At 37.9% G+C, this 22,796-nt stretch overlaps 1 protein-coding gene across 1 annotated transcript in view; it reads right to left on the reverse strand.

The window, feature by feature from the left end:
• Window positions 1-22,796, reverse strand: part of TEX11 (testis expressed 11) — a gene marked incomplete at its 5' end in the record, with an annotated part of 270,791 nt that overhangs the window by 136,671 nt on the left and 111,324 nt on the right. Inside the window, 3 exons of the mRNA XM_080795516.1 lie at window positions 4,001-4,138; window positions 8,139-8,224; window positions 11,637-11,788. Of these exons, the coding sequence (XP_080651642.1) occupies window positions 4,001-4,138; window positions 8,139-8,224; window positions 11,637-11,788 (376 nt within the window). The remainder of the gene's footprint in view (window positions 1-4,000; window positions 4,139-8,138; window positions 8,225-11,636; window positions 11,789-22,796) is intronic.

The following is a 22,796-nucleotide window of genomic DNA, read 5'->3' on the forward strand; positions in this document are numbered from 1 at the left end:
CACAGTAGCAAGGAAAGAAACAGCATGAACAAATGCAATTCCTTTAATCACAAGAAACTGACAGGTGTTTATTGAGTCTCTATGACTAAACATTAGGCTCTATGCCAGCTGTCAGGGAAAATAAAGATAAGATATGGTTTCTGTCTCAAGGTCGCAATCTGATAGGGGGCTAAGTCAGGTATATAAACTAGAATAAAGTTTTATTAGACTATGGCTGTTTTCATGGTTCAACAGCAGAATTTAATACTTACAACAGAGACTGTATGGTGTAGAAAACCTAAAATATTTATTATGTGATTCTTCACAGAAATTTTGCCGACCTCTGTAATATACCATAATATTCATCTTTTGATTTTCTGTCTCTCCTAGTAGAATGATAAACCCCATGGGTGTAGGTGTTTTGTTTATTTTGTTCATTACTATATTCCAATGCCTAGGACAGTACTTAACATATAGTAGATAGTTAATACATATTTTTTAATAAATGGACACTAAAAAAAATCAGCCATAATTTTAGCTTAAAAAGTTTGGTGAAAAGAAGGACAGAGAGAGAACTGTAATTTGAGTAGGATGACAAGACTGAAGGAGAGTTTTTGAATTAAGTAGATGTCAAAATAATTATAGTGATGGGGAAAGAAACAGTTGAGAGAGAAATATTAAAGAGTTAGAGTTGAGATTTGTAAAGAAGGTCCCCAGAGAAAGTTCCTTCTAAGAGATTAAAAGAAGAAAGGAAGGGTAAAGAAAGGAGAAGTTGGTGCAGTTTATGTAAGTGGCTACAAATTCTGAAAATTATAAGATAAAGTTTTTTGCTAATGGGAAGGGTAAGGCATGTTGGCTTAAGGACAACAAACTTTGGAATCACCGTTGTGAGGAGTATGACAGAAAGTTAATAAGAGTCAGTTTTATTGACTACCTAGCTGAAAAACCATGCAATTTTAGCAGATCCAGTAAATGTGGTTTCATCATTTTTTCTGAACAGTATTCAAATAGCTCAAGGGAAGGAGTGAAAAAAAAGCAGACAATGAAAATTAACAAGAGAAGGTGGGAATAGTAAAACAGTAAAATATAATGGACTGTATAATTTCTTTTCACTCTTAGTGCATAGTAAAGTATTCCTTACATATGGAGGGTACTGAGTCATTGTCTGCTAAGTTCAAGACAGGTAGGATGAAAAAGAAAAATACACTAATGGTAATCAAAAAGGTTACCTCGAGCTCACTGAGAATAACTTTTGGCTTCACCACCAATCTGGCCTTAAGTGATAGAATCATACACTGTGTATACACTCTTAGGATATGCCTGGTTTCCTGCTCTCCTCTTCTCCTTCTCACTACTAATACCATTTGAACTCCAAATTATAGGCTTAGTCTTATATTAGGCTCTAAGATCAAACCTGACATTAGTTAGAGGAGACTTAAGAAGCACTGTTTCAGAATGGCTAAAATTAACAAGTCCGGAAATGACAGATGTTGGAGAGGATGTGGAGAAAGGAGAACCCTCCTACATTGTTGGTGGCAATGCAAGCTGGTGCAGCCACTCTGGAAAACAGCAGGGAGGTTCCTCAATAAGTTGAAAATAGAGCTACCCTACGACCCAGCCATCGCACTACCGGGTATTTACCCTAAAGATACAAATGTAGTGATCCGAGGGAGCACGTGCAACCAAATGTTTATAGCAGCAATGTCCGCAATAGCCAAACTATGGGAAGAACCTAGATGTCCATCAACAGACGAATGGATAAAGAAGATGTGGTATGTATGTATGTATACACACATACACATACACATACACACACACACACACACACACACACACACACACACAATGGAATACTATGCAGCCATCAAAAGAAATGGAATCCTGCCATATGCAATGACATGGATGCAAATACATATATGCCATAACTAGAGGGTATTATGCTGATCGAAATAAGTCAATTGGAGAAAGACAATTATCATATGATCTCTCAGATATGAAGAATCTGAGAGGCAGGGTGGGAGTTCAGGGGGTAGGGAAGGAAAAAATGAAACAAGATGGGATCAGAAGGGAGACAAACCATAAGAGACTCTTAGTCTCATAAAACAAACTGAGGGTTGCTGGGGGGTGGGAGGGTAGGGAGAGGGTGGTTGGGTTATGGACATTGGGGAGGGTATGTGATATGGTGAGTGCTTTGAAAAGTATAAGCTTGATAATTCACAGACTGTATTCCTGGGGCAAATAATACATTATATGTTAATAAAAATAATTAATTAAAAAAAGAAGAAGAAGCACTGTGTTTCAGGGTACCTGGTTTGCCCAGTCAGTGGAGCATGTGACTCTTGATCTCAGCGTCATGAGTTCAAACCCCACACTGGGTATAGAGACTACTTAAAAAAACACAGCACTGCTTCAAGTCTTGAAAGACTGTATCTACTCACTTCAGTTCTAGTAACTGCACCCCAGCCTGGCACCCTATCCCTGACCACCACTCTTAAATACAGCCTCATATTCTAGGGATGCCTGGGTGGCTCAGCTGGTTAAGCATCCACCTTTGGTTCAGGTCATGATCTCAGGGTCCTGGGATCAAGCCTCAAGTTGGGCTCCCTGCTCAATGGGGAGTCTGCTTCTCCCTCTCCCTTTGTCCCTCACCCACTCCCCACTCATGTGTGCACTTCTCTCTCTCTCTCAAATAAATAAATAAAATCTTTAAAGATCTGCCCATTAGGATACCCTGAGGCTAGCTGCTTGGTTGAGTCAAAGGCAACTATGTCTTGCTCATGTCTGTAACCTCCGAGATTATCACAGTCTTGGGCTGTACTCTATCTCCATTAGTTGAACAGACAGCAGAACAGATACCCTTCCTTGGCCTGAAAATGCATTCATCCAAATATCATGTCTGTCTCCAAGTCTAGGCCCTTTCCAAACTACCAGGCCAACATAAATTATCAAAGTTACAGTAACTTTCTGATCACCATCTTTATGTCTTTAAGTAAGCAGTAAGCAACTATCTTTCTGAAATAGTTAATGGCATCCTATGCAGAAATATAATGAATTAGGTAATGAAAACTGTGCAATAATCTTTTTTTTCAGGTCTTTAAACAGTAGTGTCACCTATCTTTCTGAAACACTTAAATGCTAGGCTGTGCTGAAATATCATGAACTAAGTAACATTTCAGCTTCTCTTCTAGAACTATAAATTTTTATTATACAAACTAAATGGTAAATATTCTATTGAAAGAAAATTTGAAGTATTTAGTCAAATAGACAACCCTTCAAAGTAAACAAAAACTCAAAAGAAAATGTCTGGAATGACAACCAGTAATCATATATTTTACCCTAAACTTGTCATTAAAACCTGAAAACCAAAGCCTTCACATTTTATCTGGGTCCACACTTGTCCTTCTCACTTGTCCTTCCACAAGCCAATACCGTCCCCCACTCAAGTGCATACTACATGATACCCAAAACAAGAAATGCCCCAATTGCTCTGGGAAGTATGAATGGCTTCATCCTTAAGTGAGTTTTTATCTCATTCACCTCCTAGAATTTTGTTCTGAAAAACAATTGGTCGCTAAACATTTTCTAAAGCAGTTGGACAGGCAACAGGTAACTCAGTACATAAAAGAATGACCATTTTATCTGAGTTTTTTCCACACTGAATGTTTGACCAATCGAAGTGTATCTTATAATTTAGTCTGCTTCAAAGGACAATATTGCAGATGCTTAGTAGCAGACAACTTTGTTCAGAAGTTCCAATGATCTATTACTTTTCAGAAAAGGGTGCCCAAAAAAGCCAGTAAGTAATGGAATTAATGGTTTTTCCAATTCTCTCTTTCTGGGAAGTCCCAATCGGTCATGTTTACCATGTACAAATCAGGAAAATACCAATTTGAGCTTATCTTATATGAAGTAACTCTCAGACATCTTAACCTCGTAGCCAAGAAGACACACCAAACTGTATCTATCTCTCCACCATTACACATAACACTTTCTGCCTTTGAAAAAAGATAAATGAAAGGACCTTATCAAGTTGTTTCAAATGCAGGTAACAGGAAGCCATGTTCCTCCACAGCTTGGCCGTGTCCAGATCTGTTTGATCAGCTGTGTAAAATCTCAGAGAATAATAGTACCAGTTTAGTGCATCAGCATAATTTTGTACCTAAAAGTTGAAAAGAAATAATAAAATTACAGAGATATCACTACTTTGACGTTAATTTTTCTAAGTCACCTCTAGAAAAAAACAAAAAATTGTATTTTTTTTAGGCAACCAAAATACAACACCCTCTCTAATTGAGTACTAAGATCATCTTATGATCTGTCCAGATCAGCATTAAGTTACAGATTAAGTGGAAACCAATATTCTCTCTTCTTTCCCCATATTAGAAATTTCACAGAAACCATCAACAAAGTTAAAAGGAAACCTATGGAATGGGAGAAAATATTTGTAAACCACATATTCAATAGAGGGTTAATATCCAAAATATACAAAAAACTCCTACAACTCAATAGTAAAAAAGAAAGAAAGAAAAGGAAAGAAGAAGAAAAAGAAAAAGAAAAAACATTTAAAATGGGCAAAGGACCCAAATAGACATTTTTCCAAAGAAGACATACAGGGGCACCTGGATGGTTCAGTCAGTTAAGCATCTGATTTTCTTTTAAGATTTTATTTATTTATTTGACAGAAAGAGAGCGAGCACAAGCAGGGGGAGCAGGAGAGAAAGAAGCAGGCTCCCCAATGAGCGGGGACCCCCCAATATGGGGCTTGACTCCAGGACCCTGGGATCATGACCTGAGCAGAAGGCAGATGCTTAACCAACGGACCCACCCAGGTGCCCCAAGCATTCAACTCTTGATTTTGGCTCAAGGTCATGATCTCAGGGTTGTGAGATCTAGGCCCAGGCTGGGCTCCATGCTCACCTGAGAGTTTGCTTGAGGATTCTCTCTATCCTCTCTCCCTCTGCCCCTCCCCCACTCATGCGCGCGCGCGCGCGCGCGCTCTCTCTCTCTCTCTCTCTCAAATAAATAAATAAATCTTTTTAAAAAGACATACAAATGGTCAACAGGTAGAAGAAAAGGTACTCAACACTACTAATCATCTGGAAAATGCAAATCAAAACCACAATGAGATATCATCTCATAACTATTAGAGTTGATGTCATCAAAAAGACAAGGGATAACAAATGCTAGTGAAGATGCGGAGAAAAGGGAAACACTGTACACTGTTGGTGGGAATGTAAAATGGTAGTAGGGTTACCATAGAAAACAGTATGGAGGTTTCTCAAGAAATCTAAATTAGACTGCCATATGATCCAGCAATCCTATGTCCTTATTCAAAAGAGATATCTCTACTCCCATGTTCACTGCAGCAATATCCACAATAGCCAAGGTAAGGAAACAACCTAAGTGTCCATTTACTGATGAATGGACAAAGAAAATACGGTATAGGTACACGATAGAATATTATTCAGCCATAAAAAGAGAGGTATCCTGCCATTTGTGACAAGGATGAAGCTGGAGGATTAGTATGCTAGGTGAAATAAGCCAGACAGAGAAAGACAAATATTTCATGTAGAATCTGAAAAAAAAAAAGTTAAACCCTAGAAACAGAAAGTAGAATAGTGGTTGGGAGGGGCTCAAGGGTAGGGGAAATGGGGAGAGGTTGGTAAAAGGGTACAAATTTTCAATTATAAAATGAAAACAGTCTGGGGCGCCTGGGTGGCTCAGTGGGTTAAAGCCTCTGCCTTCGGCTCGGGTCATGATCCTAGGGTCCTGGGATCGAGCCCTGCATCGGGCTCTCTGCTCAGCAGGAAGCCTGCTTCCTCCTCTCTCTCTGCCTGCCTCTCTGCCTACTTGTGATTTCTGTCTGTCAAATAAATAAATAAAATCTTTAAAAAAAAATGAAAACGGTCTGAAGATCTAAAGTATGACATAGTGGCTATAGCTGACTACAGTTATACTAGGTTGTATAACTGAATTTTGCTAAGAGAATAGAACTTAAGTATTCTCACTAAAAAAAAGGTGATGAATATGTTAATTAAATCAATGGTTAGAACTCTTTCACAACGTATACATATACCTAATCAAATCATCACATTGTACACTTATACTTGTGTCAATTATACCTCAGTAAAATTTTTTTAAAAAGATATTTCACGGGGCGCCTGGGTGGCCCAGTGGGTTAAAGCCTTTGTCTTCAGCTCAGGTCATGGTCTCAGGGTCCTGGGATCAGGCCCCACATTGGGCTCTCTGCTCCGTGGGGAGCCTGCTTCCCTTTCTCTCTCTGCCTGCCTCTCTGCCTACTTGTGATCTCTCTCTGTCAAAATAAATAAATAAAATTTTAAAAAAATAGTTCACATGTGGGATGAAAAGTCTGAGGGGTGGTAACCACCCTAGAAAACTCAAAATACAATTTTAGTTATTGAATATGCAACTAATGAATCATTGAACACTTCAACACAATCTTATGATGTACTATATGCTAGCTAACTGAACACTAAAAAATTAATTAAAAAATGATAAATGAAATCTTGCCATTTTCAACAATGTGGATGGAACTAGAGGGTATTAAGCTGAGTGAAATAAGTCAATCAGAGAAAGACAATTATCATGATCTCCCTGATATGAGGAATTTGAGAGGCAGCAGGGGGTTGTGGGGGGTAGGGACGGAAAAAATGAAACAAGATGGGATCAGGAGGGAGACAAACCATAAGAGACTCTTAATCTCACAAAACAAAATGAGGGTTGCTGGGGGATGTGGGGGGGTAGGGAGAGGGTGGTTGGGTTATGGACACTGGGGACGGTATGTGCTACGATGAGTGCTGTGAAGTGTGTAAACCTGGCAATTCACAGACCTGTACCCCTGGAGCTAATAACACATTATATGTTAATAAAAATAATTTTAAAAATGATAAAAAATTTTTTTAAAAGAATATCCATAATTTACCATGCTAATACAGCTATTTTTGTTTTTCTACACTCCATTTTAACTTTGTCCTTTTGTATTTGTATATAGTTGCAATCATAGCTTATACAAGAGTTTCTTGTTCCACCCTTTCCATTTGACTTTATTTTGTAAATATTAATCTATATTACTATGGAGTCTTCACAGTTGTCAATTTAAGGAATGTTTAACATTCAATTAAGTTAATATACAATTATTTTCTTAATGCTGGATATTTAATTGATTTTGAGGTTCATGTCTTCCACCCATTTTTTAACTGGACTATTTTGGGGGGGGGTGTTGAGTTCTATCGGTTGTTCATGTATTTTAGATACTAACCCTTTATTGGATCTGCCATTTGCAAACATCTTCTCCTGTTCAATTGGTTGCCTTTTAGTTTTGTGGACTGTTTCCTTTGCTGTGCAGAAACTTTTTATTTTGATGCACTCCCAATAGTTTATTTCTGCTTTTGTTTCCCTTGCCTCAAGAGACATGTCTAGAAAAATGCTGCTAGAGCCGATGTCTAAGAAATTATTGCCTGTGCTCTTAACTATACTTTGTTTTTCTTTCTTTCTTTCTTTTTTTAGGTAAGCTCTACACCCAACATGGGGCTTGAATTCATGATCCCAAGATCAAGAGTCACATGCTCTACCAATTGAGCCAGCCAGGTGCCCCTATTCTTTACTTTCTAAAACAACAACAACAAAAACCTCATCTGAAGTTTCAATTTTTCCCACAGTAAACTTGGATTGTTTTGTAAAGAGAAAAAATATTACCACTTTTTGGCATTTTTTAATTGCACAACTTTTTTAAGAGCAGTTTTAGGTTCACAGCAAAACTGCGGAGAATGTACAGAGATTGGCTATATACGTCCTGCCCTCACACATGCCTCCCACTTTATCAACATCCTCTACCAAAGTAGTACATTTATTACAACTGATGAACTTACATGGACATGCATTAATCACCCAAAGTCCAGAATTTACATTAGGGTTCACTCCTGGTGTAGTGTATTCTATGGGCTTACACAAATGTATAATGATAAGTATCTATCACCACAATATCAAAGTATTTTCAATGCCTATGAATATTTAATACATAGATGGTACCTAAACAGATTATTAAAATATTTGATGCTCTATGATTTTTATAGTGAACACATTTATTTGTTAGGGTAGAGAAAGAATATAAAGAATGAAAAAATAGGTTCTTCCCAAACCTCAAAACTTCTGGCAGCTTTTCTCCACAGAATGTTGTGTAAACAGCTCACTAAATCTGTTGTCAATTGTCTTCCTGTTTGGTGACCTGAAAATAAAAACCAAAGTTCTAAAACCAAAAATCAAGATCTATTACATTAAATAAGAGCACTAACTATATTCAGAACCTATAATCTTTAAGTAATGGCTATAAACACAATCACATTCAGACAGGTTTTCATCATCAATTTTAGGTTTACTAGCAAAACTAATTATATAATACAATCAGAGTTTGCTAGAATCACAGTAATTCGCCTATCAATTTGTGATAGTTTCCCAGCTTAGTCTCCTTTTAACGTATTTTCCATGTTCCAAATTAAATCATCACCTGGTACTTTAATGTTATTGTGAATGAACAGATAGCAATGCTAAAAATTGTTAATAAGAAGTGTTTATATTATTATGTACTAACAAGATCAGACCAAGTTCACAAGAAAGGCCAATTATACCTTAAAGCCTTTGTAAAATACTTTAAGACCATGTTTACACATTAACTTTATTACTTTAAATTGTAACTCATGTCTGATTGTTTCTGGTCTAGACACTTACAGGGTTCAAATACATTAGCACACATTAAGGTAAAGTTTAAACTGTAATAGAATTCTATATCCACTTCTCTTCTACTCTTTGGCACTATTGATTTCCACAAAAGTCTTGATAAGAACACTAAGAGTCTCTAACCTCCCAGCCCAGTCAACAGACATAATTTGTTCCATGGCTTAGATAAAAATTACTCACATCAGAGTAAAATGCTATTCAATGTACCTACTTAAAATATTACATGACTTTGAGAGTATAAGTTCATAATTCAATATCACAGTGAAACTGATTAACTATAATCTTAGGAAAATTAGTCATTCTGGATAAACACATTTTCTAGTTAGCTGACAATTAACTTTCATTAAAAATAAAAAATTTTTATTTTGAAAACTCTAAATTATTTCATTAAAGTACTTAATTTTTCTAAAAATTATGTTTTATAAATTGGGTTTTTCTTTTCTTAAAGATTTATTTATGTCAATGAGAGCAATAGAGCATGAACAAGGGGAGGTGCAAAGGGAGAGGGACAGAAAGAGAAGCAGACTCCCCACTGAGCATGCAACCTGACATGGGGGCTTGATCTCACACCCTGAGATCATGACCTGAGCCGAAATCAACAGTCAGGTGCTTAACCGACTAAGCCACCCAGGCGCCCCTAAATTATGTTTTTCCAAACATACTTTCTGGTTTTCTGAAGCACAATTTAATCTTTGTTTGACCATTCAAGGTAATAACACTAACAACTCGTGTATTTTATTGTACTATTATACCACAGTGATGACTTTAGGAACAATTATATAGTACAAACTACTGTATCTTTAAAAAGATTTGAAACTGGGGGCACCTGGGTGGCTCAGTGGGTTAAAGCCTCTGCCTTCGGCTCAGGTCATGATCCCAGGGTCCTGGGATCGAGCCCCGCATCGGGCTCTCTGCTCAACAGGGAGCCTGCTTCCTCCTCTCTCTCTGCCTGCCTCTCTCCTACTTGTGATCTCTGCCTGTCAAAAATAAATAAAATCTTTAAAAAATATATTTGAAACTGTTTCATAAAATGTGTAGAGTTTTCTCCTCCCTTGTGGCCAGATTATCTATGTATTCCCATATAGAACTTTTCTCTCTTTGTAATATGCTACCATTAAAATGCTAAGAGGTAGAAAACCAGATAATCAAACTTATCAAAATTGGGTCTAAAAATAACTGGATTCCTAGCAAGGGTCTGTAGGGAGCACATTATCAATAAAATATGGCTCACAGAATCTAGAGTTCAAAATCTTAGAGATTATTTACTCAAAAGATTTCCACTTAAAAAAATCTATCACAGGGCATCGGGGTGGCTCAGTGGGTTAAGCCTCTGCCTTTGGCTCAAGTCATGATCTCAGGGTCCTGAGATGGAGCCCTGCATTGGGCCCTCTGCTCAGCAGGGAGCCTGCTTCCCTCCCACCCTGCCTGCCTCTCTGCCTACTTGTGATCTCTCTCTGTCAAATAAATAAGTAAAATCTTTTAAAAAATCGATCACATTTTTATAAAACCACGATATATATTTGGAAAAATTCAAGAAATCTGGTAAAATATAAAGAAAGCAGGGGAGCCTGAGTAGCTCAATCAGCTGAACATCGGACTTTGATTTTGCCTATGGTCATGGTCTCAAGGTCATGAGATCAAGCCCCATATCAGGCTCATGCTCAGCATGGAGTCTGCTTGTCTCTCTCCCTCTGTTCCTCCTGTCCCTCTCTCTTGCTCGCTCTCTCTCTCCCGAAAAACAAATATATAAAATCTTAAAAAAAAAAATAAAAGAGGGGCGCCTGGGTGGCTCAGTGGGTTAAAGCCTCTGCCTTTGGCTCAGGTCATGATCTCAGGGTCCTGGGATTGAGCCCCACATCGGGCTCTCTGCTCAGCAGGGAGCCTGTTTCCCTTCCTCTCTCTCTGCCTGCCTTTGCCTACTTGTGATCTCTGTCTGTCAAATAAATAAATTTTAAAAATCTTAACAAAATAAAAGAAAGCTTTTTGCTTTTAGGTGACTTTTTGTCACCTAAAATGCCATCACTCAGAATAAATCCCAGTATTAACATTTAGTAACTATCACTCCTGTTCTATCTCTGTATATGTGTACAATTGGAAGGACGTATTGGGGTGAGAATTTTCCAAGAAAGGGATCATACTATGTTCTTCAGGGTATAGAGTTCTACAGAGAGGCAGAGGTTAAGGGAATGCTGAAATTTGGTTCTACATCTCTGATTTAACAGAGAAATTCTATTTTATTTGGGACAGGGTTCATATAAGACTGCATGACAAAAAAGATGCTGGGGCTAAAAAGGAAGTTAAAAACTAGGAATCTATTTCGCAACCTCTGTTTCATAGTTAGAAAGAAGATACAGAGATGTTATCAACTTGCCAGAAGGCACACAGCTTACTTGAGATCACACTGAAATCATGAAATTAGGCCTCTAACCTCACAATTCTTCACTACACAAGAGTTTCAAGCTCAGAGGTTTTCAGTTTTTGTTGATGTTTTGCTATTTTTGTTGTTTCTCATTCTAGCCTGTGGAATCTGAATCAATGAGGTGTTATAGCTAGTGGTTATTAGGAAGAAAAAAAGCAAGTGAGAAAAAGGGATCCACTGACCTAAGAATTTTGCCACTGTTCTGACATCTAAGAATTACACACATATTAACACCTTTCTAAAACCTGCAGAAGGGATGCCTGGTTGGCTCAGTCAGTTAAGCGTCTGTCTTTGGCTCAGGTCATGATCTGAGGGTCCTGGGATGGAATCCCACTTCGGGCTCCCTGCTCAGCGGGGAGCCTCCTTCACCCTCTGCCTGCGGCTCCCCCTGCTAGTGTACTCTTTCTTCCTCTCTTTGACAACTAAATAAAATCTTTTTTTAAAAAGTTAAAAAAAGAATGAAACCTACAGAAATCCTACTGACCTAAAATGATTTCTTCAATCTTCTCCTTGGCAAGCAGTTCTTCCTTTCTTTGTAAAAGCATGTCAATGTGGAGCAGTAGAGCTTTTCCAATATTTTCTGATGACTTAAAATGTTCACAGATAATCTTCATGAAATAGAACCCAACAGCCTCTCTGTTCAATAAGACACAATTTTAAATGGCATGAATAGAATAACTGGTTTTTGATCAATGGAACTAAAGTTTATTTGAGAATAAGCAAAACATGCAAGATAAAACTGTATCTGAGCTTAGGTAATATCACCAAATGTCTAAATAAGCCTATTTGTTAACAATGATTTAATTCAATTTCAATTCAGTTCATAAACATTTTCTTATCATGAACATCTTTAGTCAGATAATCATCTCTATCGTAATATCTAATTTATCCTTTCGCTTCTAGAACTGATGCCAATTTATAAAAATTGGAACATGAGATCCAGTAAACACACATGAACTGACATTAGAAATTTACTAGTCCCTTGTGATGAGAACTTTTAGGATCTATCTCTTAGTAACTTTCAAATATACCGTAGAGTGGTGTTACCTATAGTCATGTGTATATTACATCCCCAGTATTTATCTTCAAATTGAAGGTCTGTACATCTTGACCACCTTAAGCCATTATGACAGACACCTTAAACTTATATAGTGCTGAATAACAATTATATCTCAACAAAAGAGAAAGAGAAAAAAGAAACTTACCAGTTCCCTCTGCCAAAAACTCCTTTTAAAAAATTTATTTATGCTTGTTTACACAAACAGTACACCAGTATATTCTGATTATTTAAAAATGCAAATAGTTCATGGACTGGAAGACTTAATACTGTTATGATGCCAATACTACCAAAGCAATCTCGAGATTAAATGTAAACTCTATGAAAATCTCAGTGACATTTTTGGCAGAAATGGAAAACTCTGCCCTAAGGTTCGTACAGAATCACAAGGGACTCCAAACAAAGCTGAAAGACTACCAATTCCTATTTTCAAAATTTACTACAAAGGTAATCAAAACAGTGTGGTATTGGCATAAAGAGAGATATATATATACCAATGGAATAAAACAGAGTTCAGAAATAAAATGACATATATAATCAAATGATTATCAACAAGGATGTCAAGACCATTCAGTATGGAAAGCACAGTCTATTCAACAAACGGTGTTGGGACAAATAGATATCCATTCTTTTAAAGAAACTGGACATTTATATTTACCATATACAAAAATGAACCGAAAATGCATTAAATAACCTAAACAGAAGAACTAAAGTATAAAATTTTTAGAAGAAAACATAGGGGAGGGATGCCTCGGTGGCTCAGTCAGTTAAGCGTCTGCCTTTGGCTCAGGTCATGATCCCTGAGTCCTGGGATCAAGTCTCACACCAGGCTCCTTACTCAGTGGGGAGCCTGTTTCTCCTTCTGCCTACTTCTCCCCCTGCCTGTGCTCTCTCTTCCTCTCTCTCTCTGACAAATAAATAAAATCATAAAAAAAGAAAACATAGGGGGAAATCATTATAACATTGGATTTGGTAATAATTATTTGGATTTGATACCAAGATCAGAGGTAACAAAAACAAAAATAGATAAACTGGACTACATTAAATCTAAAAACTTTTGTGTATTAAAGTATACAATAGAGTGAAATTGGCTATCTATGGAAAAATATGGAGAAAATATCTGCAAATCATATCTGATACAGGTTTAATATCCAGAATATATAAAGAGCTCCTAAAACTCAACAACAACAAAAAAGCAAACAACCTGATTTAAAAACTGGCAAATAACTTGAACAGATATTTCTCCAAAAATGGTAATAATCACATAAAAAGATAATCAACTTCACAAATCATTAAGGAAATGCAAATCAAAACCACAATGAAATACCACCTTACACCCATTAGGATGGCTACTATCAAAACAAACAAAACAAGTGTTGGCAAGGATGTGAAAAAATTGGAAACCTTGTGCACTGTTGGTGGATAATGTAAAATGATACAGCCATTATGGAAAACAATACAGCAATTTCTTTAAAAAATTAGAAACAGTGGGCACCTGAGTGACTCAGTTGGTTAAGCCTCTGCTTTCAGCTCGGGTCACAATCCCCCACATTGGGCTCCCAGGTTCGGGGGAGTTTGCTTCTCCCTCTGACCCTCTCCCCTCTCATGTTCTTTCTCTCTCTCAAATAAATAAATAAAATCTTTTTAAAAAGTTAGAAACAGGGGCACCTGGGTGGCTCAGTGGGTTAAAGCCTCTGCCTTCGGCTCAGGTCACAGTCCCAGAGTCCTGAAATCGAGCCCCACGTCGGGCTCTCTGCTCAGTGGGGACCCTGCTTCCTTCTCTCTCTGCCTGCTTCTCTGCCTACTTGTCATTTTTGTCAAATAAATAAATAAATAAATAAAATCTTTTTAAAAAAAAGTTAGAAACAGAATTACCATATGATCCAGTAATTCTATTTCTGGGTATAAACCCAAAATAACTGAAACAGGGTCTCAAAGAAGTATTTGTAAGACTTTTAAAAATTTATTTATTTGGGGCGCCTGGGTGGCTCAGTGGGTTAAAGCCTCTGCCTTCAGCTCAAGTCATGATCCCAGAGTCCTGGGATCGAGTCCCGCATCGGGCTCTCTGCTTAGCTGGGAGCCTGCTTCCTCCTCTCTCTCTCTCTGCCTGCCTCTCTGCCTACTTATAATCTCTGTCTGTCAAATAAATAAATAAAACCTTTTTAAAAAAATTTATTTATTTGGCAGAGAGAGACACATCAAGAGAGGTAACAAAAGCAGGGGGAGTGGGAGAGGGAGAAGTAGGCTTCCTGCTGAGCAGGGAGCCCAATGCAGGGCTTGATCCCAGGACCCCGGAATCATGACCTGAGCCAAAGACAGAGACTTAATGACTGAGCCACCCAGGCGCCCCTCAAAGAAATATTTGTACACCCATGTTCACAGCATTATTCACAATAGCCAAAAGGTGGAAGTAGCCTAAGTCTCCATCAATGGATGAATGAATAAATGAAATGAAGTATATACATACAATGGAATATTATACAGCTTTTAAAAGGGAGGAATTTCTGACACATGCTACAAAATGGCTGAACTTTGAGAACATAATGCTAAGTGAAATACACCAGTCAGAAAAAGACAAAAACTGTATAATTTCACTAATATGGGGTACCTATACTAGTCACTCATAGAGACAGAAAGTAGATTAGTGTATGCAAGAGAGACTAGGGGGGAAGGGGGACTCAGAGGAGTTATTGTTCAGTGGGCACAGAGATTCAGTTTTGCAAAATGAAAAGAGGGCCCTGAAGATTGGCCACACAACAATGTGAGTGTGCTTAACACCAGTGAACTAGACACTTAAAAATAGTTAAGATGATAAATTTTATGTTATGTGTATTTTATCAGAATTTTAAACTTTTAACAAGTTTTTAAATTAAAAAATGCAAATAGTAAAAATAAAGCTTAGATTTCCGAGGACCCCTACCCTGTCCCAGTCCCTTTCTCAGAGGGAGACACTTCTAAGATTAGTAACTATCCTTTTCAGTCCTTTCCTGATACACTTATATGCATGTCTGTACTTACAGAAACATAGTTTTTAAAATATATGTGACATGTTATGCAAACGTTGCTTCTTTTTCCTCTCAATACTATGTCTTAGAGTTCATTACATATAGGTTTACTTTATCTTTTTAAATTCCCCATAGTATTTTATTGTATAGAGATACCTTACTTTTCTTATCTATTCTTCTGTTGATGATACTCAAGATGCTTTCAATGTTTCACTATTAGAAGCAATGTTCTGGCAAATATCCTTGTAAACATGTGAAGTACCCCCTATAAATACCAAGGAATAAAACTGCTAAATATGAATAACTTTAAATGTTGATCCTGTCAATCTGTCCTCCAAAAGAGTGGGTGCTGGAGAAGCGGTCAACCTGGGAATGTCAGTAGGTGCATACAAAAATTTCAATTCCACCAGCATCACCTACTATAATGAAACTTCAGTTTTTGCCAATTTGATACTCTGCCAACCCATCTTGAATCAGAAGACTTTGTCTCAAGTTCTGCTTGATTTTTAAACTTTTACTATCCCCTTTCTCCTGGTATTCTCCTTCACACCTAAAAAGAAAGAGGAAAAAGAAAAAACTCCTATCCAAATATCAGAAGACAACTATATAAATCATTTAACATAGATTTCTTTTTTACACAGAAATCCATATGAAAGGAAACTGCAGCTCTCAACTTTGGCCATTCCTGTCATCCATTCTGGAGAAAAATAACTTAAAAACTGTAAAAATCATTGTTCCCAATAAAAGCCCAAATTTTCTTCAAACATTTCAGATGTGGAATATTTAATGGCATGATATAAGATACTGTTCTTAGAAAGAAGGGAATATTTCCTTCTTACACTAACATAAGGAGAGTTAGTAATGAAAGGGGGGCGTCTGGGTGGCTCAGTTGGTTAAGTGTCTTCCTTCGACTCAGATCATGATCCCAGGGTCCTGGGATCAAGCCCCACATCAGGCTTGAGCCTGCTTCTCCCTCTCCCCCTCCCCTGCTTGTACTCTCTCTGTCAAATAAATAAATAAATTTTTTTTAAAAGCAGACCTCAGTCTAGAGATTCAATTTTTTTAACATTTTTTTATTTACTTATTTGACAGAGATCACAAGTAGAGGCAGACAGAGAGAGAGGAGGAAGCAGGCTCCCCGCTGAGCAGAGAGCCCGATGTGGAGCTCGATCCCAGGACCCCGGGATAATGACCTGAGCCGAAGGCAGAGGCTTTAACCCACTGAGCCACCCAGGTGCCCCTAAATAAATTTTTTTTTAAAGAAAGTAATGAAAGGTTACAAATACTGGGTATAGGTTCTATGCTAAGTAGTGTACTAAGCACCTTACACTATCTTATTAAATTTTTATAAGAACACCATAAAGTGTGTTGCACCATACTCATTTCTCAGTTGAGGCTCAGAAAGGCCATAAAACACATAAAAGAGAAAAAAAACAGCATTCAAGATTTGAATCCAAGTCTGTTAATCCCGAGTTTTCCCCATTGTATCCTACTGACTTCCTGTGAAAGTAATATTCAGGATCACGGTAACAATGGTCATAAATGTGATTCAAAGGAAAATGATTTAACTCCCCTATTAAGTGTTTTCATTAATTCAAGTTAACTACAAATTATTTTAATTGATTCCTCTTCCTCCCATAAGAGTTCTTTACAAATGCTAAAGATGTGGTCAAAATAAATACTGACAATTAGGATCTAATAAAGTCATATGAACTGCTGCCAGGAATATGCCACCATCTACAAATTTTCCATCTGCAGAGAGTGATGCAGACAGGATGGCTCAGGCCATCCACATTTCTTTAACCTCTTTCATTCACCCAACCAGGCCACTCAGGGCTTTCACATCTCAGTACAGGTAGGCTCTGTCCCTGGCTCCCTCTGTTGCCTCTACCAGTTCCACACTTTCAGTGACTTTCCCTTCTTTCTGCAGACCCATCCCCTATCCACAGGCCTCACCTCCTACTGTGAGCTCTCAGGAATCCCTTACTTAGGCATGATGTCCTCTCTACCTTTTTACCGGAGCCCTCAACCCTGAGGGGTCTAAAGGAAAGGAACAGGCCCCTCAACAACCCCTCCAGAAAGCCAATGGCCTTTTACATTCTTTGTTTCTTTCAGACTATGTGACTAAACCATTAGCTGTAAAGCAAAAAGAGTATTTTATCAATATATAATTGAAAGATGAAACAACTGCTAGAGGAAAAAGATATGATGAAGGATAAAAAAATACTAAAATTATATTAGAATAAAAGAAAAGAACTGCAAAACAAGATTTTTGAGGCTGAAAATAGCAATTCAGGTAATGGAATAAAAATGTAGATAAACACATATACAGAATTTTGAAACAGGCATATTAAAAAGGGTTTAGAAATGCTAATTTACAGAAATTATAACAATTATAATATATAGACATCAGTTATACCTTTATGTTTTGGTAAGAATATATACCTCAGAAATGACTCAGGGTACAGCAAAGAGTACACATAGTAAGGCTGAGATTGCCTATACTTAGAAAGGCCTTCTTGTGCACAAGAAACAACAGGTGTTGGTGAGGATGTGAAGAGAGGGGAATCCTCTTACATTGTTGGTGGGAATGCAAACTGGTGCAGCCACTCTTGAAAACAGTATGGAGGTTCCTCAAAAGTTAAAAACAGAACTACCCTATGATCCAGCAATTGCACTACTAGGTATTTCCCAAAGAGTACAAAAATATGAATTCAAAGGGATACATGCACCCCAAAGTTTATAGCAGCATTATCTACAACAGCCAAATTATGAAAACTGTCCAAGTGTCCATCAACTGAAGAATGGGTAAAGAAGAGGCAACACACATGCCCCCCACCCCAGAATATTACTCAGCCATCCAAAAGAACGAAATCTTGCCATATACAATGTTGTTGATGGAGCTACAAAGTATTGTACGAAGTGGAATAAGTTACAGAAATCATACAGTATGATTTCACTCACATGTGTAATTTAAGAAATAAAACAAGCATGGAGGAATGGGAGAGAGAGGCAAACCAAGAAACAGACTCTTTATAGAGAACAAACTAATCATTAGCAGAGGGGAAGTGGGGGGAATGGGTGAAATAGGTGATGGGGATTAAAGAGTGTACTTGGAACACCAGGTGTTATATGGAAGTGCTGAAACACTAAATTGTACACCTGAAATTAAAATTACACTGGATGTTAACTGGAATTTAAGTAAAAGCTTAAAAAAAAAGAGAAAGGCCTGCTTGCAAAGCTGGCCTTTGGCTGACATCTGGTCACTTGGCTGGTAAACAGTTCCCTACACTGATATAAAACATTCCACTAATAATAAGGGAGGCTCACTATGTCTAGACTGCACAAACAAAATGGTATCTGGAATCCTGCTGGTATGTGCTAGGGAGGGGTACCTACGTGAACATCCCCATGTAAAGCCTTAGGGACTTAGTCTCTAATGAGCTCCCTGATAAACAACAGTTCACACATGTTGTTACTGCTAGAGGAATTAAGCATGTCCTGTGCAACTCTAATGAGAAGGAACTCTTGAAAACTTATTCCTGGTGTCGTTCCTTCAGACTTTGGTCCTAGTGCCTTTTATAAAAAAAGACAAAGAGAGAGAGGGTGCACAAGCAGGGGGAGTGGGAGAGGGAGAAGCAGCCTCCCTATTGAGCAAGGAGCCTGATGTGGGGCTTGATCCCAGGACCCTAGAATCATGACCTGAGCCGAAGGCAGATGGTTAACCAACTGAGCCACCCAGGTGCCCCAACTTTTCTTCTTTCCTAATGTAAGCTTTTAATGATAAGAAGAAGAAAAAAACTTCCCTCTCAGTGCTGTTATATCTGCATCCCACAAATTTTGATAAATTGTTTTCAGTTTAACTCAATGATCTTTTTTTAAATTTTTTAATTTATTATTTTTTTTATAAACATATAATGTATTTTTATCCCCATGGGTACAGGTCTGTGAATCGCCAGGTTTACACACTTCACAGCACTCACCATAGCACATACCCTCCGGAATGTCCATAATCCCACACCCCTCTCCCGACCCCCCTCCCCCCAGCAACCCTCATTTTGTTTTGTGAGATTAAGAGTCACTTACGGTTTGTCTCCCTCCCGATCCCATCTTCTTTCATTTACTCTTCTCCTACCCCCCTAACCCCCCATGTTGCATCTCCACTTCCTCATATTAGGGAGATCATATGATAGTTGTCTTTCTCTGATCGACTTATTTCACTAAGCATGATACCCTCTAGTTCCCTCCACGTCATCACAAATGGCAAGATTTCATTTCTTTTGATGGCTGCATAGTATTCCATTGTGAATATATACCACATCTTCTTTATCCATTCATCTGTTGATGGACATCTAGGTTCTTTCCATAGTTTAGCTATTGTGGACATTGCTGCTATAAACATTCGGGTGCACGTGCCCCTTCGGATCACTACGTTTGTATCTTTAGGGTAAATACCCAGTAGTGCGATGACTGCGTCATAGGGTAGCTCTATTTTCAACTTTTTCAGGAACCTCCATGCTGTTTTCCAGAGTGGTTGTACCAGCTTGCATTCCCACCAACAGTGGAGGAGGGTTCCCCTTTCTCTGCATCCTCGCCAGCATCTGTCATTTCCTGACTTGTTAATTTTAGCCATTCTGACTGGTGTGAGGTGGTATCTCATTGTGGTTTTGATTTGTACTTCCCTGATGCCGAGTGATGTGGAGCACTTTTTCATGTGTCTGTTGGCCATCTGGATGTCTTCTTTGAAGAAATGTCTGTTCATGTCTTCTGCCCATTTCTTGATTGGATTATTTGTTCTTTGGGTGTTGAGTTTGTTAAGTTCTTTATAGATTTTGGACACTAGCCCTTTATCTGATATGTCATTTGCAAATATCTTCTCCCATTCTGTCAGTTGTCTTTTGGTTTTGTTAACTGTTTCCTTTGCTGTGCAAAAGCTTTTGATCTTGATGAAATCCCAATAGTTCATTTTTGCCCTTGCTTCCGTTGCCTTTGGCGATGTTCCTAGGAAGGAGTTGCTGCGGCTGAGGTCGAAGAGGTTGCTGCCTGTGTTCTCCTCAAGGATGTTGATGGATTCCTTTCTCACATTGAGGTCCTTCATCCATTTTGAGTCTATTTTTGTGTGTGGTGTAAGGAAATGGTCCACTTTCATTTTTCTGCATGTGGCCGTCCAATTTTCCCAACACCATTTATTGAAGAGGCTGTCTTTTCTCCATTGGACATTCTTTCCTACTTTGTCAAAAATTAGTTGACTGTAGAGTTGAGGGTCTACTTCTGGGCTCTCTATTCTATTCCATTGATCTATATGTCTGTTTTTGTGCCAGTACCATGATGTCTTGAGGATGATAGCTTTGTAATAGAGCTGGAAGTCTGGAATTGTGATGCAACCAACTTTGGCTTTCTTTTTCAATATTCCTTTGGCTATTCGAGGTCTTGTCTGGTTCCATATATATTTTAGGATTATTTGTTCCATTTCTTTGAAAAAAATCAGTGGGATTTGATAGGGATTGCATTAATCGTGTAGATTGCCTTAGGTAGCATAGACATTTTCACAATATTTGTTCTTCTAATCGAGGAGCATGGAACATTTTTCTATTTCTTTGTGTCTTCCTCAATTTCTTTCATGAATACTTTATAGTTTTCTGAGTATAGATTCTTAGCCTCTTTGGTTAGGTTTATTCCTAAGTATCTTATAGTTTTGGGTGCAACTGTAAATGGGATTGACTCCTTAATTTCTCTTTCTTTGTCTTGTTGTTGGTGTAGAGAAGTGCAACTGATTTCTGTGCATTGATTTTATATCCTGACACTCTACTGAATTCCTGTATGAGTTCTAGCAGTTTTGGAGTGGAGTCTTTTGGGTTTTCCACATATAGTATCATATCATCTGCGAAGAGTGATAGTTTGACTTCTTCTTTGCTGATTGGGATGCCTTTAATTTCTTTTTGTTGTCTGATTGCTGAGGCTAGGACTTCTAGTACTATGTTGAATAGCAGTGGTTATAATGGACATCCCTGCTGTGTTCTTGACCTCAGCGGAAAAGCTTTCAGTTTTTCTCCACTGAGAATGATATTTGAAGTGGGTTTTTCATAGATGGCTTTGATAATATTGAGGTATGTGGCCTCTATCCCTACACTTTGAAGAGTTTTGATCAGGAAGGGATGCTGTACTTTGTCAAATGCTTTTTCACCATCTATTGAGAGTATCATATGGTTCTTGTCCTTTCTTTTATTAATGTGTTGTATCACATTGATTGATTTGCAGATGTTGAACCAACCTTGCAGCCCTGGAATAAATCCCACTTGGTCGTGGTGAATAATCTTTTTAATGTACTGTTGGATCCTACTGGCTAGTATTTTGGTGAGAATTTTCACATCTGTGTTCATCAAGGATATCGGTCTGTAATTCTCTTTTTTGATGGGATCCTTGTCTGGTTTTGGGATCAAGGTGATGCTGGCCTCATAAAATGAGTTTGGAAGTTTTCCTTCCATTTCTATTTTCTGGAACAGTTTCAGGAGAATAGGAATTAATTCTTCTTTAAATGTTTGGTAGAATTCCCCTGGGAAGCCATCTGGCCCTGGGCTTTTGTTTGTTTGGAGATTTTTGATGACTGTTTCAATCTCCTTACTGGTTATAGGTCTGTTCAGGTTTCCTATATTTCTTCCTGGTTCAGTTGTGGTAGTTTATACGTCTCCAGGAATGCATCCATTTCTTCCAGATTGTCAAATTTGTTGCCATAGAATTGTTCAAAATGTGTTCTTATAATTGTTTGTATTTCTTTGGTGTTGGTTGTGCTCTCTCCTTTTTCATTCATAATTCTATTTATTGGGGTTCTTTGTCTTTTCTTTTTGATAAGTCTGGCCAGGGGTTTATCAATCTTATTAATTCTTTCAAAGAACCAGCTCCTAGTTTCATTGATTTGTTCTATTGTTTTTTTGGTTCCTATTTCATTGATTTCTGCTCTGATCTTTATGATTTCTCTTCTCCTGCTGGGTTTAGGCTTTCTTTGTTGTTCTTTCTCTAGCTCCTTTAGGTGTAGGGTTAGGTTGTGTATTTGAGACCTTTCTTGTTTCTTGAGAAAGGCTTATACCGCTATATATTTTCCTCTCAGGGCCGCCTTTGCTGTGTCCCACAGATTTTGAACCGTTGTGTTTTCATTATCATTTGTTTCCATGATTTTTTTCAATTCTTCCTTAATTTCTTGGTTGACCCATTCATTCTTTAGAAGGATGCTGTTTAGTCTCAATGTATTTGGGTTCTTTCCAAATTTCCTCCTGTGGTTGAGTTCTAGCTTCAGAGCATTGTGGTCTGAAAATATGCAGGGAATGATCCCAATCTTTTGATACCGGTTGAGACCTGATTTGTGACCCAGGATGTAATCTATTCTGGAAAATGTTCCATGTGCACTAGAGAAGAATGTGTATTCTGTTGCTTTGGGATGAAATGTTCTGAATATAACTGTGATGTCCATCTGGTCCAGTGTGTCATTTAAGGCCTTTATTTCCTTGTTATCTTTTGCTTGGATGATCTGTCCCTTTCAGTGAGGGGAGTGTTAAAGTCCCCTACTATTATTGTATTATTGTCGATG

Source organism: Martes martes (assembly GCF_963455335.1).
Source record: "Martes martes genome assembly, chromosome: X".
Lineage (NCBI taxonomy): Eukaryota > Metazoa > Chordata > Mammalia > Carnivora > Mustelidae > Martes > Martes martes.